The sequence below is a fragment of the Macaca nemestrina genome, chromosome 1, assembly GCF_043159975.1.
Source record: "Macaca nemestrina isolate mMacNem1 chromosome 1, mMacNem.hap1, whole genome shotgun sequence".
Taxonomy (NCBI): domain Eukaryota; kingdom Metazoa; phylum Chordata; class Mammalia; order Primates; family Cercopithecidae; genus Macaca; species Macaca nemestrina.
In genome coordinates, this window is record NC_092125.1 from 149,044,909 (window position 1) to 149,062,337 (window position 17,429).

A 17,429-nucleotide genomic window follows, 5' to 3' on the forward strand; every position below is an offset into this window, starting at 1 on the left:
AATGAAGATAATGTGGTATTGGCATAAGGATAAAAAAAAATCATTGAGCAGAAAGGGAGGCTAGAAGTTGTCCTAGATCTTATAGAGTCAACTGAGTTTTGAATAATGCAATAGGAAAAATAAAGTCTTAACAAATGGTGTAGTAAGTGGGTATCTGAGGATCTCAACTGAACCACAACCCCAACCTAATTCTGCATATAAAATTTTGAGATTAGTGGTTCTCTTCAAATTACCTCTATTTAACAAAAATTATCACTGAGAGTTCAAGAGAAAGGAGGTCTTGATTGTTTGAGGAGAAAGTATGACAGAGGTGTCTAGAAGAATAGTAATGGACCAAGAAAATGTAGTATATTTGTTGGCAGAATTAAAGACTCATTTGAAGTTTGTGGTTTATTAACTATGGTTGGAATTTTGTCCAATGAGTATGAAAGACATAACCATGGAAACATTAATGTAACTTTCTGTGTTTTAATTTTCTCATCTGAAAATAAGGATAATAGTACCTCCACAAATAGTTGTTGAATTAAATGAATTAACATACATAAAGCATTTAGAACAGTGATTGGCTCAATAAATGCTATCTAATTTTTTGTTGCTATGTTATTAGTAGTATTATTTAGGTAGGTAGTTATTAAAATGGTTAAGACTATGAACTCTGAAGCCAGTCTACACTATTTAGGATCTAAGCCCAGCTCTAGTACTTACTAACTATATGTATGACCTGGGAAAGCCACGGAACCTTTCTGTGCCTCAGTTTCCTCATCTGCAAAATGGAAATGATAACTATAACCTATCTCATGGAGTTTCTTTTATGGGGATTAAATGAGTCAGTATGTGTAAAATACTTAGAATAGTGCCTGGTAGTTGATACTCATTGATAGCTATTATTAAAATTAGTATTGTTATTCTTAAGACTGTCCTAAATTCATCCTGCAAATATCTGCAAAATTCTCCTAGTCTTTCCATCATTTCTTGAGAATAAACTGGTGATGTGAATAGTGTTCATTAACTCATTTAACCCAGCGCAATTCAAATTAGGTAACATACCCAAGATCACACAGCTAGTAACTATAACATAAACAATTTACTACTATACTGCTTCTTAACACACTATATAATTCTGTTCTAAAGAGACAAGTTAATCAAGTACAAGTATTAATATATTAAATTACAAATTAGCTATGAAAGTTGCTAGTTAAATGCAGTTTGATGTACCTTTAAAACTAGTAATAAAATTTGAGAAGATAATCCAAAAAGGTGTTGGTGGATAACTTTTCCCCCTTCTCATTTGGGCATATTGTTACCTTATTTATAAAAACAGAAAAATTGAACTACTATTGATAATATTAGAAGTATGTTCCTGGAAAACTTAGACATTTTAATCTGCAGATTCAGTTTAATCTTAGTAAAAATATTATAATGTTGCAATACCATATTTAAACAAAAAATTTAAAATAGTACCTGATTGTCCTGTCTTCTACTGATAGCTGTATCATCTTCATTTTCCCAAAGACACTGACTTAAAGGAAATGACAGGTTTGAAAGTCATTAAAACATGATCCCATGAATATTAGCTTTTCATATTTTATGTATTTTATTTCATGCTCTATAAACACAAATGTTGAAAATTTTCAAAGTCAGCCTGAGACCATTATCATATGTCCTTTCAGATTCATTAGTAATCCATGTAAAGCTACAATTTAGTATGAGTAATAAAATCATATTTCACTATATTATAACTAAATTCTAGTTCAATATCTACAGCAAGATAAAATTACTTGAAATTTTAGAAACATATTTGTTTATTGTTCTTTTGTGAATAACTGTTTATAAAAACCCTTATCTTAATTTCAAAAGACTGTGTAAAACTCTTGTCTAACTACTACAATTTTGAATGAAATGATACCAGTGTGAAAATCAAGCATATTGATTAGTTTACATATAACCAAGAACTTAGGAGAGGCAGGATAATTAGTTCTAATGAAGGGAAACAAAGAAATTTTTCTGTCATCAAGTTGTCCCAATGATAAAAGTATTACAATAGAAATAAATTTAGGCTATGAATCATCCCTCATTATCTTGGAGAGGAATGTTGGCAAAAAAACAGTCAAGATCTGAATCAAGAACTTTTAATTAAAATATCACTAATTTCACTCATATCTTTAAGTAAAAGTCTTTATAACAGTACTCTGAATAGGTTACTCTTTTTCTTATTGTTTAGATTATGGCATGTGGAATCAGCATCTATACTAATTACCTTTTTTTGGTGCCAAAGCAATCATTATTTGAATCTTCCAATGATCTTGGCAACTCAGAATTTCTAATTTGATTTTTTGCAATCTGGCTTTTTTCCGCAGTGGCTTTTCCCCCAGCTGATGTTGATAGTCATCCATGGCAAATAAAGTTCAGAATGTTAAGAAAATACTGAAATAAACTTTTGTTTTTATATGTATACATTATAATCTTATCCTAGATTTCAGAATCCCCATGTACTTTCCTATACAGATACAAGTCAACAGTTTCCAAAGTGAATTTCATGAAATACTAGTTTATGTGAAAAGGAAATTATTTGGTTAATTCAGCTTGGGAAATGTTGAATTAAGCAATATCAAACAGCAACACAATCCCCTACACACACATTCACTCCGATTGAAGGGTTTGTCTGTCTCTGTGTACAACTAAGTCTGCAAGAGCTAGTAGGTAAGATGGGGGTTTCCTGAAATTTAATTGTCTTTTTTTTTTTTTTTTGAGATAGAGACTTGCTCTGTCGCCCAGGCTGGAGTGCAGTGGTGCAATCTTGGTTCACTGCAGCCTCCGCCTCCCAGGTCTGAGTGATTCTCCTGTCTCAGGCTCCCAAGTATCTGGGATTACAGGCATGTGCCACCACGCCCAGCGAATTTTTGTATTTTTAGTATAGACAGGGTTTCACCAGGTTGGCAAGGCTCGTCTTGAACTCCTGACCTCAGGTGATATGCCCACCTTGGCCTCCCGAAGTGCTGAAATTACAGGCATGAGCCACTGCGTTCGGCCTTAATTGTCTTTACAAACAATTTGCCAAAGCAGTTTTTGAAACAGTGCTTTGAGGAACCTTCTCTGGAAAATGCTGGTATAAATACAGAACATAAAATGTCATTTTTATTTCACATACATTTTCATTGATAAAATCTCCATTTTAACAGCATTTCTCAATATAGAAAAACTACACAATCCATCTTTGAAATATTAACACTAATGTTCTACATGGTCTATATAAACAAAAGATCCATGAACCTGGCAGTATTAATGCAGTTTTTTTCCCTTGGAGAAATCAATTTTTTTAATTCAGAAAAGAATAAGTGAGCCAAATTCATATTTGAAAGTCATTTTACAAGGGTTGTTGCTGGGCATGGTGGCTCATGCTTGTAAACCCAGCACTGTGGGAGGCTGGGCAGGAGGGTATCTCGAGCCCAGTAGTTCAAGACCAGCCTGAGCAACATCTCTACAAAAATTTAAAAACCTCTACAAAAATAAATTAGCCAGGCATGGTGGTGCATGCCTGTGTTCCCAGCTACTTGGGAGACTGGGGTGGGAGGATGTCTTGATCCTGGAAGGTTGAGGCTACAGTGAGCCATGATCACACCCCTGCTCTCCAACCTGGGCATCAGAGCAAGATCCTGTCTCAAACAAAAACAAAAACAAAACAAACAAACAAACAAAAAAGACTTGCCACAATATTGTGCAACCTGGAGCCCATATTGGTTTTTGTTTGGCTGCTACGATTTATTACCCACCTGGCATTGACATTGTCACTTAAGAACAACAAACAGAGGCTGGGTGTGGCAGCTCACGTCTGTAATTCCAGGACTTTGGGAGGCCGAGGTAGGTAGATCACTTGAGGTCAGGAGTTCAAGATCAGCCTGGCCAACATGGTAAAACCCTGTCTCTACTAAAAATACAAAAATTAGCCAGGTGTGGTGGCATGCACTTGTAATCCCAGCTACTTGGGAGGCGGAGGCAGGAGAATAGCTTGAATCCAGGAAGCAGACACTGCAGTGAGCTGAGATTGTGCCACTGCTCTCCAGCCTGGGCTGGAAAGAGACCCTGTCTCAAACAAAAAATAAAACAAAACAAAACAAAAAAACAGAAAAGATCTATATAATGCAAAATGAATAAAAAATGGACGTACCAAATGTGTAAAAGCTAATAGTAAACTACAACTCTCCCTACCCACCCATAAAAAGAAACAATAATGTAGACCTCAGTGTTTTGAGAACTCCAGCAAATATATGTTTAAAATATGATAGAGTCACAGAAAAGGGAGTGATAACTGTGAAACTAAGTTTTGAACTATGAGCTGTTTGGTGGCAAAGAAGGGAGCAAGAGGAATTTAAGCAAAGAATATGGTATGTGCAAGGAGCAGAATACTAATAATGTGTGAAGCATTTTTATCCATAATGAAAAGTTCAGTATGACTCTAGCACAGTGTTATAAAGCATGGGCTTTAGTCAGACACACAAGAGCTCAAGCCCTGGCATGGCCATAACATGTATGACTTTAGGTAAGTTATTTCTCTAACTTCTCTTTCCTTATCTCTAAAATGGCATAATGCATGTAAAGCACCTAGCACACTGTCCAATCCTGAGAAGTTTCTTGACTTTAAGTTCTGATTTATATCCCATTGCCATTTTCTTAGTCCCTAAGTCTATTTTCCATCTTGTCACCTAAGTTGTTTTTCTAGAACTAAAATCCAATCATGCCACTCAGTTAAAAACTTCAGATTGCTTCCCATTACCTACTAAACTCTTTAGCTTTGCAAGCAAGGCTCTTGTAGCTCAAGTCGCTACCTACCTCTCCAGAAGTACCAGTTCATAGTACTTCTCTCCCTCCCTTTCCTAATCTCATACTATTATAACAGTAGTATTACTACTACTACTAATAGAAAAAAATTACTGAACTAACCCCAACATTAAGTAAATCCTGAAAGCTTCATTCATATCATGATCTATGAGAAGGAGGCCTTCTGGAGATAGGCACTAAACAATCTCCATGGCCATACGCTGTAGCCCTGGGTTTGAAGAGTTCTCTATGCCATCTGAAGAAGGTTAGGCTCGGCCAGGCGTGGTGGCTCACGCCTGTAATCCTAGCACTTTGGCAGGCCAAGATGGGCGGACTGCCTGTCCCAGGCCAGCGGATTGCCTGAGCTCAGGAGTTCAAGACTGGCCTGGTCAACATGGTGAAACCCCGTCTCTACTAAAATACAAAAAAATTAGCCGGGCGTGGTGGCGTGTGCCTGTAGTCCCAGCTACTCAGGAAGCCGAGGCAGGAGAATCGCTTGAACTCAGGAGGCAGAAGTTGCAGTGAGGTGAGATTGTGCCACTGCACTCCAGTTGGGGGGACAGAGCGAGACTCCATCTCCAAAAAAAAAAAAAAAAGTTTAGGCTTCAGTCAGGCGCAGTGGCTCACGCCTGTAATCCCAACACTTTGGGAGGCCGAGGCGGGCGGATCACCTGAGGTCAGGAGTTTGAGACCAGCCTGGCCAACATGGAGAAACCCCGTCTCTACTAAACATACAAAAATTAGTTGGGTGTGGTGGCAGGCACCTGTAATCCCAGCTATCAGGAGGCTGAGGCAGGAGAATTGCTAGAACCTGGGAGGCGGAGGTTGCAGTGAGCTGAGATTGCACCACTGCACTCCAGCTTGGCAACAGAGCGAGACTCCCTCTAAAAACAAAAACAAAAACAAAAACAAAAACATATTACCTACATTCTCCCCAAACTTTATTATTTATTATAAATTTCTTCTCTAAAATGTCATGTTTCAGAAGGGATAGCATCTGTTATCATTTTTGTACCATTACAGTTACTGTCTAAGAACACAGTAATTGATTACATATTTACTCATTGATATGTTAAGACAGTTATTAATTTTCAACAAATATTTATTCAGGACTGTGGTCTAGGCACTGTGTTTGACTCTGAGTAAGCAGCAATAAATCCTTGTCCTCAAAGAGTTTATAATATTTATAAAAATTTTTAAAAACTGGATTTCTTTCCAACAAAATGACAAATAAACCACAGAGGAAATAAAAGTTCAAACCAAAACTATTGAAAAAATTATTTATATTTATTTGTGTGGCGATTTACAGATACAAAGCAGTTTTACATATGATATCCAATTTTGAACCTCACAATAAAGAATAATAATATCGAATGGGAAATCACCCTGCCAGATATATAAAAAATATTAATGTCAGTACTAGTTCAGAAGATGGATAAAGTCTGAAAGTGGTCTTGTATATATAAGAATATAGGTATGAATATATATATATATTTATATATATAGTGTGGTAAAGGTACCATTTGAAATCAGTGGGGAGGGAATGAATGATATTTTGGGATAACTGGAAATGCATTTGGAAGAAATCTATACTCCCTCATTCTTTATTTTTTCCAGAATGTGGAGCAGAGAAACAAGAAGACAGAAAATATATGACATAATGGCAAGATTATGGTTCAATAGGAACTTTTAGACATTGCTGCTGGGTACTATCGCTTTGGAAGACACATGGATGTTTAGTGAAGTTGAACATGTACATGAACATTAACAACAAACAATGCCAATTCTCTTGCACATGCACATTTAGGACTTGTGTACAAAAATGTACATAACAGGATATTTGTAATAGTCCCAAGCTGCAAACAAACCAAATGTCCATCAGCCATAGAATAGATGAATAAATTGTAATGTAAATAAATTGTATGAATATAAAATGGAATAGCACAACAATGAAAAGAAATAGTGTTACATGTGACGGTATGGTTGACTCTTACAATGTTGAGTTTCTCTTACTCAAGTTCAAAATGATATACATAAATAAAATTCAAAACAGACATAACTAAACTATATTATCAAGGGATATATATCTCAGTTGTAAAACTACAAGGAATTCTTATGATCAAAAGAATCATAATGTAAAAAGATAAACCACAAATTAAAGTTAAGAAAATAATTCAAAATAAGTACTACCACCAGAGATAAAGAGAAACATTACATGAAATAGGGGTCAATTTATCAAGAAGACATAATAATCCTAAATATGCATGCACCTAATAACAGAGCTTCAAAATACAGAAAGCAAAAGAAAAGCAAGAAAACGATTACCACAAATATCAAAGCAGTAGTTATCTCTAGTGGAGAAGGAAGAAGTGTGACCAGAGAAAAACAAACAAGGTTGGAAGGTCTAGGAACAATGACAACAATACTACATTACCTTAGAAACAGCAGTTAAACTTCTAAAAATAGTAATAGGACAAATGCACGAAACTGCATTTAGAAAAGTGTTGCTCTGGCCTGGAGCGGTGGCTCACGCCTGTAATCCTAACACTTTGAGAGGCCAAGGTGGGTGGATTACCTGAGGTCAGGAGTTTGAGACCACCCTGGCCAACATGGTGAAACCCCATCTCTACTAAAAATGCAAAAATTAGCTGGACATGTTGGTGCACACCTGTGGTCCCATGTACTAGGGAGGCTAAGGCAGAAGATTTGCTTGAACCTGGGAGTGAGAGGTTGCAGCAAGCCGAGACTGTGCCACTGCACTCCAGCCTAGGCAACAGAGCGAGACTCCATCTCAAAAAGAAAAAAAAAATGTTGCTCATTGCACTATACATGATAACAGAAACATTAATAAAGGGTTGGGGAAGTAAATTATGACATAGGGAATTCTATAATGACATAGATCTATATTTATTGATATGAAATGTTTATATTTTAAAATAAAAGAGGCTTTAAGAGTCTATGTGTCTTCATTTTTGAAAAATAAAAACACATATTATTTATATATAAGAACTAAAAAATAACTGGAAGAATATACATCAGAATTCTAAGTAGTAGTAATCTCTGAGTAGTAAAATTATTATCAGTCTTTATTTTCTTCTTTACATTTATTAGTAAAAGTATACTTTATACTTATTTTCTTCCTTATACTTACTGATGTTTCTAGAACTTTTAAAATTGAACACACTGTCCTCTCATTTAAAGCATATAAATAAAGTTGACTATAGTCTAAGAATCAATAGAAAAAAATTAGTTTAACTTTTAACTTTTTTACCATATTACATTAAAAAATAAACTGTGAAGGAAAAGCAGATATACTAAACATTTACAAATGAAATGCATCCCCCAGATGTTGACTAAAGACATCTATTAAAGCTGTAGAATATAGTAGTTCTTAATCAGTTACATTTCTTGTATTCTAAATTTATGCTAAACCCAACAATGTTCCAAAGTTAGTACTTGCTTTCATCTTAGGCGCATTTAATATTTACTGTTTATTACTTGACACCAGTTAGATGCTCAGTGAGTTTAATTTTAATTTTAATTTTTTTTTTTTTTGAGACGGAGTCTCGCTCTGTCACCCAGGCTAGAGTGTAGTGGCGCTATCTCGGCTCACTGCAAGCTCCGCCTCCTGGGTTCACGCCATTCTCCTGCCTCAGCCTCCTGAGTAGCTGGGACTACAGGCACCTGCCACCATGCCCGGCAAATTTTTTGTATTTTTAGTAGAGACAGGGTTTCACAATGTTACCCAGAATGGTCTCGATCTCCTGACCTTGTGATCTGCCCGCCTCGGCCTCCCAAAGTGCTGGGATTACAGGAGTGAGCCACCACGCCCAGCCTGAGTTTAATTTTTATGTAAACATTTTAAATTACCTTTTTTTTTTTTTTTTTTTGAGACAGGGTCTCTTTCTGTCACCCAGGCTGGAGGCTGATAGTGCGATCTCAGCTCACTGCAACCTCCCCCTCCCTGGCTTAAGCAATCCTCCCACCTCAGTCTCCTGAGTAACTGGGACTACAGGCATGTGCCATCAGACCTGGCTAACTTTTGCATTTTTTTATAGAGACAGGGTCTTGCCATGTTGCCCAAGCTGGTCTCAAACTCCTGGGCTCAAGTGATCCACCCACCTTGGCCTCCTAAAGTGCTTATTACAGGTATAAGCCACCACTCCTGGCCCCTATCACTTTTGAAGAATCAAATTATTAGTAATTATTAGTAAATTGATAGGTGTAATCAGATAAAAATTTTAACATTATTTGAAATACATATGATCCCCAACATTAAAGTTTTGTTTTTGTTGTTGTTTGTGTTGGTTTGATATTGTTTTCCTGACCCTTCTGGTCTCTGAGTCATATCAAAGTTTTATGCAGTCATCTTTCCTTTCTCTTTCCCTGTAGCTTTACTTTTATCTAAAACTACTTTATTAAAAAAGAAGTAAAGGTGGTAATGTTCATTTAAGTGTTGTAACTATTTTGATTTTGTTTTTATTTTAACATAGTACTTAAATTGTTTTCTTTTCCTCCCATCTGGCAAAATTATTTTTTTAGAAATCCCCAAGTGGAATTGTAGCTTTCTTTTTATACTGCCTATATTTGTAAGGCTAGGTTTGCTCAGGGTTTGCTTACAGACTTACTGCTAAAATGTACTATAATAGCCTCTTTCTTTTTCCCATTCCAGTTTAAAATCACCTTCTTCCTGATTCTTGTTAGGAAGCTCTTTCAAAGTGTTTTCTAACAAACTGGGATCTCTTCCAAGTTCCTCCTTGAACAAAGTTACACTAATTGGTCTGTGGATTGTTCCATCAGCCTCATTAGCACCATTATTAGTCTGCCGCTCATCTAAAATAACTGTTGATGATGGTGAATAAACATTTCCTAAATGGTCCATTATAGGAAGCAAATATAATTCTGGTTGAAGAGCCTAAAACATATAGGAAATTTTAAAAGTTAGTTTGTAATTAAAAGCAGTGCTGTAAGTTAAAAATTAGCATAAGTTTAAAATGTCACATTACATACATATGGAGGAGCAAATGATTTGAGTTTCAGTTCTGATTCTTGCTTTTCCTTCACCTAGAAATAAGTAATGAGAAAAAATTAAAACTGTTGCTACATTTTTTTTCCAATTATTTTTACCTCTACTTTTTTTGCAGAAGGCATGTATTTGTGGCAAATATAAAAATCAAATTTAAAAGCTAGTAACTACTGCTAGATTCTAGAAATGAATATAATGTTACTTTTATTCACTGTATCAAACATAATAGAAGTTCTATGGCATTTATTAATAATAACTATGCCTATCACTTACATGGACTTACTATGTCCCTGGCACTATTCTAAGTGCTTTACACTCAGTAAAGATTGTATACCTAGGAAATTTCCAGGTTGGGATTCAAAACCAGGTCATCTGACCCTAGAGTCCAACTTAGTAAACTTTATTTTATTTCCTACGTATTCAACCCATAGAGTTCATTTGTTATTTATTTATTTATTTAACAAATATTGGGGGACTGGGCGTGGTGGCTCACGCCTGTAATCCCAGCACTTTGGGAGGCCAAGGAGGGCAGATCACTTGAGGTCAGGAGTTCGAGGCCAGCCTGGACAACATGGCGAAACCCCATCTCTACTAAAAATACAAAAATCAGCCAGGTGTGCTGGCTCCCCCAATTACTCGGGAAGCTGAGGCAGAAGAATCGCTTGAACCTGGGAGGTGGAGGCTGCAGTGAGCTGAGAGTGCACCACTGCACTCCAGACTGGGCAACAGAGGGAAACTCTGTCTCAAAAACAAAACACAAATATTGAGGGCATACTATCTGTCAGGCAGTGTTCTACATGGTATGGATACAATGATAAATAAGGCAAAATTTCTGCTTTCATGGAGCTTATGTTCTGCTTGGGAAAGCAGATATTAAATAACTAAATAAACCCAATTTAGGATGGTGATATGTGTTTTATGAAAAGAAAATAGAGTGATGTAATAAAGAGTAACTTGAAGAAAGAATGTCTGAAAACTAGTTGGTCAGGGAAGGCCTTTCAGAAAAGATAATACTTGAGCTAAGTCCTGAATTATGAAAAGAAACAGCCAGCTATCTGAAAATCAGGGAGAAATGATTTCTAGGCAAGTGCAAGAGCCAAAAATCAGAAATGAGTCTGCCATATTTGAGGACCAAAGGAAGATTTTTATAGCTGAAGTATGAAACCAAGGAGAAAATGGTCATAGATGAAATTTGAGAGGCAGCTTGTTCCTTAGGCCCTCATTATCTCTTGCCTGAACCACTGTACAACTTTCTTACTGAAATTCTTGCCTCCTCACTTCAATCCATCCTTCTCAGTGAGGCCCAATTAATTTTCCTGAAGGTTCTGATCATGTCACTCTTAGTCAAAAACTCCATGGTTTCAAGAAAAAATCCAAACTACAAATCTGGCATTTGAGAACTTCAACAAATGACTTTATAACTTGCATCCCACTATTTCCTTTCATGTAGTCAATGCTCCACTAAAAACAGTACCATTTATTATTTCTGAGTTGTCTGCATTTCTACTTCTGTGCTTATCCTGTTTTCTCTGTTCAGAAAGCTTTTCTCACCCTTCATCTTTGCAAGAACAAATATTTTTCTTTTAGGATCCAAACTGAAATATTGCTTCTTCCTCAAAGTTTTCTACCTCCCCTCTTCCCCTGCTGGAAGTAATCTCCTTTTCTTCTGAATATATAAAATATGATATTTTATTTATTTATTTTATGTATTTTAATCTTCATCACTACACTGAGCACTCTGAGGGCAAGATCTATATCTAGTTCTTTTCTAGTTTTGTATATAGAAAAACATTAATAAATATTTGTTTAAAATAATAAAATAGTACAAGGATTTTAGAAATTGACCTCAATTACTTAGAAAGTCCCTTCCAATCTGGGATTCTATGATTGATATTTTGTACATATACATATCATGAAAAAGAACAAAAAATTATGAGAATTGTTAATTTTCTTCCCTGTTTGAGGAAAGCTAACTAACTGATCAGTAAATTAATATTAATTTGCCAAAAGTTATACTAAATAGAATTCTGATGACCAAAACCTTTTCAAATTTAGCTACTGATCCCAAGAATCTCACACAGAAAATTATAGTAGTACTTTGGAAGAAAATGCCTATTTTTTCCATTCTCATTCATGATTTAATTTGTTCAGTGAACATTTAAACACCTCTAGTGCAAAGCGCCTTGTTAGGCACTGGTTATAAATACAATGGTGAATAAAATGAAGTCCCTCCCCACAAGGAACTATAATCTAATGGTAGAGTTAGATGTTAAGCAAATATTCACATAAACACATAATAATGATATAATCTGTTAATGAGAGTGAAATAAGAATATGCTGCATTTTAAAGAGTTTAAATATAGAAAATCTTAAGGAAATAAAATTTATATAGATATGAGAGACCAGAAACTTTGAGATCTGATGGCTTGTTAGATTTGAAACTTAAGCTAGGAATACTTTCTACTTAGAGTATTCTGCCCACTAAGTCATAGAAACCACAAATAAGAGTGTTCAGTAAATAATAGTTGACACTAGTCAGGGATGGTGGCTCACACTTGTAATCCCAGCACTTTGGGAAGCTAAGGCAGGCAGATCACCTGAAGTCAGGAGTTCCAGACCAGCCTGGCCAACATGGTGAAACTCTGTCTCTACTAAAAATACAAAACTTAGCTGGGTGTGGTGTCACACGCCTGTAATCCCAGCTACTCGGGAGGCAGGAGAATTGCTTGAATCTGGGAGGTGGAGGTTGCAATGAGCCAAGATTGCGCCACAGCACTCTAGCCAGGGCAACAGAGCAAGACTCCATCTAAAAAAAAATAATAATAATAAAAAATAAATTAAAAAAACCGTTGACACCAAAAAAAAATATGTTGGAGCCATATCATTTTCACATCAAATGAGTCTAGTTGTGGTGCAAGCAATGAGAACCCCATTTTTTTTTCCAGAACTCAAGTACTTGCTTAAAACACTTAAAAACTTTCATTTAAATTTAAGAACTTATATGATCACATTTTAAACTGGTATTTCTCTGCTTTGCAAGGAAATTCACACACAGAAAACCCATCATTTTCACGCCCAATAACATGCCCATGCAACCTATCTTTGTTGATCTGTATGTTTAATGATATTTCCATTTCGTTTTGATTGACATTACATATCTAATAATATCTTAAGAAGCTGAGTTGATAAGCATTTAAGAAATATAATTTGAGAAGGTATGGTCTTTCTCAATAAGAAAGAAAAAAAAAGAAAACTTACCACAGCTAAATTATTTCCAATGCATTTCAGAAATAAAAATTTTTCTGCAATAGCATCTTCACCCAGGAATTCACCAAGACGCTCCCTCAGGGCTCGTAAAGTAAGTTGAGGAGATACTCTGAAATATTATAAAATTGCCTTATAATATAAAATGAAATAGATTTTGGATATACTAATGATTCAATAACTTTAGTCAGCTATCTCAAACACAAAGGTTGATTTAATGTGTCAGATATAGCTTAATATATTATGTTTCTACACTGCTGGCATTTTGTAGGTCTTCCATAAATATCTCTTAAAATAAATAATTAGAAGTCTGCCTTTAAAATTATGCAAATAAACACTGTTTATAAATGTTTTGTACTGAAAAGGAAAATGACTGTCTCTTAGAAATCTACTTCCAAATTTTATTGTTAAAATTTGCTGTGGAATAAATGTACCTTTATACATACATTAATGAATGATTTAGCCACAGATATTTATTTTGGAAGTTTGGTAGCAGTAGCTAGTGCTTAAAATTTTTTAAAATAATCTAACATTGCCAGATTCCACATCTTTGTTTATTAGGGATACTTTGCTCCTGAATATCTAAAATTTAAAGCCATCACTTATCTATCATCTGAGCTCTTGTTTTTCTAGGACCTTATGAAAAATATTAGATAATTCATTCAATCAACATATATTTGTTGAGCATCTATTATGTGTCAGACATTGTTCCAAGGGATGGGAATATGGCAGTCAACAAAACAAAAATCTCTGCCCTCATGGACTTTATAATCTAGTGGTGGGATAGAAAAATTAATGAAATAAGTAAAAAAATGTAATCCATAAGACACTACTAAGTACTACAGAGAAAAATAAGGCAGGGAAGGGAGAAAGGGACTGTACAAATGATTTAAAATATAGTGATTAGAGAATATCCACACAAAAAGGTAATATGTGAGTAAAGACCTGAAGGAAATGGGAGAACATATGGTTAGGGCAGAAAACTCATTCTAGACAAAAGGAACAGAAAGCACAAGGGTCCTGAGGTAGGGCTATGTTACAGAACAGAAAGGAGGCTGATGTGGTTGAAGAAAGTGATGATGAAGATTAGGAAGAGAGGTGTGCTAAAGGGGTAACAACAGGCAGTCAGATCACATAGTGTTATGTGTCTTTTTGTGAATGTGAAAATACACATCTACATACATATAAACACATGTTCTTTGTTTATATTTTTAAACAGTTCAGAGAAAGAGGCATTGTAGATATATTGCTTTAACTACTATTCTCAGATCTTCAGCAGTCCTTCCTTCCTTCCTTCCTTCCTTCCTTCCTTCCTTCCTTCCTTCCTTCCTTCTTTCCTTCCTTCCTCCTTCCTTCCCTCCCTCCCTCCCTCCCTCCCTCCCTTCCTTCCTTCCTTCCTTCCTTCCTTCCTTCCTTCCTTCCTTCCTTCCTTCCTTCCTTCCTTCCTCTTTCTCTTTCCCTCTTTCTCTTTCCCCCCCCCTCTCTTTTTTTTTTTTTTGTTTTGGCAGAGTCTCACTCTGTTGCCCAGACCGGCGTGCAGTGGTGCAATCATGGCTCACTGCAGCCTTGACTTCTGGGCCTTAAAGCAATCCTCCCACTTTAGCCTCCTGAGTAGTTTAGCAGATTTTTAATTTTAGATAACTTCTCTCTTAATTCACTTTGTGTATGACCATAATAATACACAGGTTATATACTGTTTTCTGCGTGGTAGTATTATGGCCAAGTGAGCTATTCTTACAGAACTGATTTAATTGTTACATAGCACTACATATTGATAAATGGATCTATCACATGGACAAAATATTTTTCACTTATACTTTTTAAATTTCCAAAAAGCATTTATCTCTGAAGAAAGAAAGATTCTTCTTTCAGGCATATTGTTACATGACTACACAACACTTGCCTTAGAAATCCAGCTGAAATGAATTTGTTAACAACTTCTGTTGAAATGGTATTTAGCTTATAGTTCCATGATCCTTCAGGGACATAAAAAACATGAAGTTCCACCAACTGAATAAATTGAGAAGAACATCAGTTAAAATACTTTTAAAGTAAAAAAAAAATCAACTGATGTTCTATAGAATTAAGTTTAATAAATACAACAGAAAAAAATGGAATACATACATCCCTCTGAACAAACAAAAAACAAAATGAACTAAAAATTTGTTCTTAATTTGGCCACTTGGCATTTGGAGTACATTTCCCCTGGCAACAATGTTATAGATGTGGCTATGAGATTATCTCAACATCTTTGGCATATGGTGTTTTTTCTGTGGTCTGCAGTAAGAATCCTAGGGCACCAAGACTAGTTTTCTTAACATCAACCTTTACCTCACCTCACTCCCCACCTACTCAGTTCCACTGGGGTGAACTTGTGGAATCTTTATCCTTTGTATATTTTCTCCCTATTACAGTTCTGATGATTGCTAGCCCTCAGCACCTGCAAAAGGTTTAATACTGTGGTTTGGGGAATGTACTTATTCCCCAGAATTCCAGGAAGAACCTATTCCTGACCAAGGAGAAAGGAATGATTGTTCTTACATCAGGCATGTCTGTGTGTCTGTGCTTCTATGTAACTATCCACTTTTCCTCTGATGTTTTGTTATGCCCTTGATTAGAATCCTTCTATTTAGAAAAATATTTATATAACCAAAACAGAAACAGAGCGATTGCAAATATAGTCTTATCTCTTAATCAAATGAAGTTTGATACTCCCTGCATATTAAAAGTCAAAGCATTTAAATGAATATTCTTGAATGCAATATTAAATATCTGAGAAACCTTTAAAAGTTTGAATATGGCCTACTGTTAATATTAGTAATTTCATAGGAGATAAAAATGGTTCTTGAGCATAAGCTTTTCTTCAAGTTGTTTTTATAAATCAAGAAAATTACTTCTATGCTTTTGATGATGAAATATTAATTAAAAATTTAAAATGTTTGCATAGATCTGATAGTGAAGTTTTCTGTATGTTGCATTTTGAACACTAGAGCACTTAAAAGATTATCCCCTCACTATACTATTGAATATTTGCAAAACCTTAAGAAATTTGAAGTAAATATGAACTTATCTTTATATAAATATATTAATATTTTACAGGGGGAAACTCTCTCTTGAACTAAATATTTATATACATGTTTCTTAAAAAATACATTTTAATGTTTTTTTCCAGAACAATAAAGTAGTTGAAAAAATATTTAAAAATTTTAAAGTACATATTAAATCTGACAATATTATTTTAAGGTTAAATATTCTATTGAAACTGTCACCCTGATTTATTATAATCTTACTTTCCTGGCTTTAATGGAAGCTGCTCATCAATAATATTTTCATTAAAACCATTAGCTATTTTAAAAATACATTACAAGGTATATATATACACACACATATATATATGGGGGCACATACTTTTTCTTTTGCCCCAGGTTTCAAAATGATTAGGGATGGCACTGTTGGATTCTGTCTCTTATTTAAAATATTGGTATCTTGTTCATCATGGATTTTTTTGCATTAATTTTACTAAAACAATTTTTTGGTAGCCCCTTAAATTTTTCATCTATGGCAAGTACCTCATTTGCCTCAGACTAGTCCTGGTTTTGTGAGAACTATAGCCAATAAACAATAAATACTGACTTCTAAGAAGTAAAATTAAAAAAAATTTTTTTAAATTAAAAAACAATAAACAAAACACTAATAGATAATATAGATATTATAAAGTGGTAGCTACTAGGGAAAAATAAGTAGGGCGGGGTAAAGAAGAATGGGAAGATATGGAATGGAGAAGTTTTCAGTTTTAAATATTCAGGGTAGGTCTCATGGAAGAGGTGAGATCGGAGTAAAGACCTAAGGGAAAAGAAGGAATTAGCCAAGTGAAGATCTAGAGGGAAAGAGTTTCAGAAAGAGATAAAATAAAGGTATTAAGGTGAGAGCATATCAGTATGATTGAAGCAGAGAGAGTAGGGGAGAGAGTAGTAGAAGATAAGCTCAGAAAAATAAGGAGGTAGAGGGGAAACATATAGCGCCTTCTGAGCCATTTTCACCTATAAAATGGGAAGCTAATGCATGGTTTTAAGAGAAACATTAAGATCTGACATATATTTTTATTTTATAGGAAAAATTTTAAACATACATATAAATAGAGTAATTCTCTCTCTCCGAATAAAATATTCAAAGTAAATCGGACATCGCGACACTATATCCCTAAATTACTTGGTATCCATATTCTAAAAATAAGGACCTCTGTAACATAATCACAGTTTCATTTTCACATCTAAAAAATTAAAATTCCTTAATGTCAATTAATATCCAGTCCATATTTAAATTT

General features: G+C 34.9%; 1 protein-coding gene across 8 annotated transcripts in view; it reads right to left on the reverse strand.

Annotated features, from left to right (window-relative positions):
- The window catches only part of LOC105482752 (spermatogenesis associated 1), a 61,957-nt gene that overhangs the window by 32,252 nt on the left and 12,276 nt on the right, over positions 1-17,429 (reverse strand). For all 8 annotated transcript variants that reach the window (XR_011618420.1, XR_011618421.1, XM_071089144.1 and 5 more), the window contains exons 3-8: positions 15,009-15,115; positions 13,100-13,217; positions 9,826-9,879; positions 9,499-9,730; positions 2,258-2,372; positions 1,462-1,519 (exon numbers count right to left, since the gene is read on the reverse strand). Coding sequence is in view for 6 of the 8 variants with exons in the window: in XM_071089144.1 (XP_070945245.1) it covers positions 1,462-1,519; positions 2,258-2,372; positions 9,499-9,730; positions 9,826-9,879; positions 13,100-13,217; positions 15,009-15,115 (684 nt within the window). In the remaining 2 variants the exon portion in view is untranslated. The remainder of the gene's footprint in view (positions 1-1,461; positions 1,520-2,257; positions 2,373-9,498; positions 9,731-9,825; positions 9,880-13,099; positions 13,218-15,008; positions 15,116-17,429) is intronic.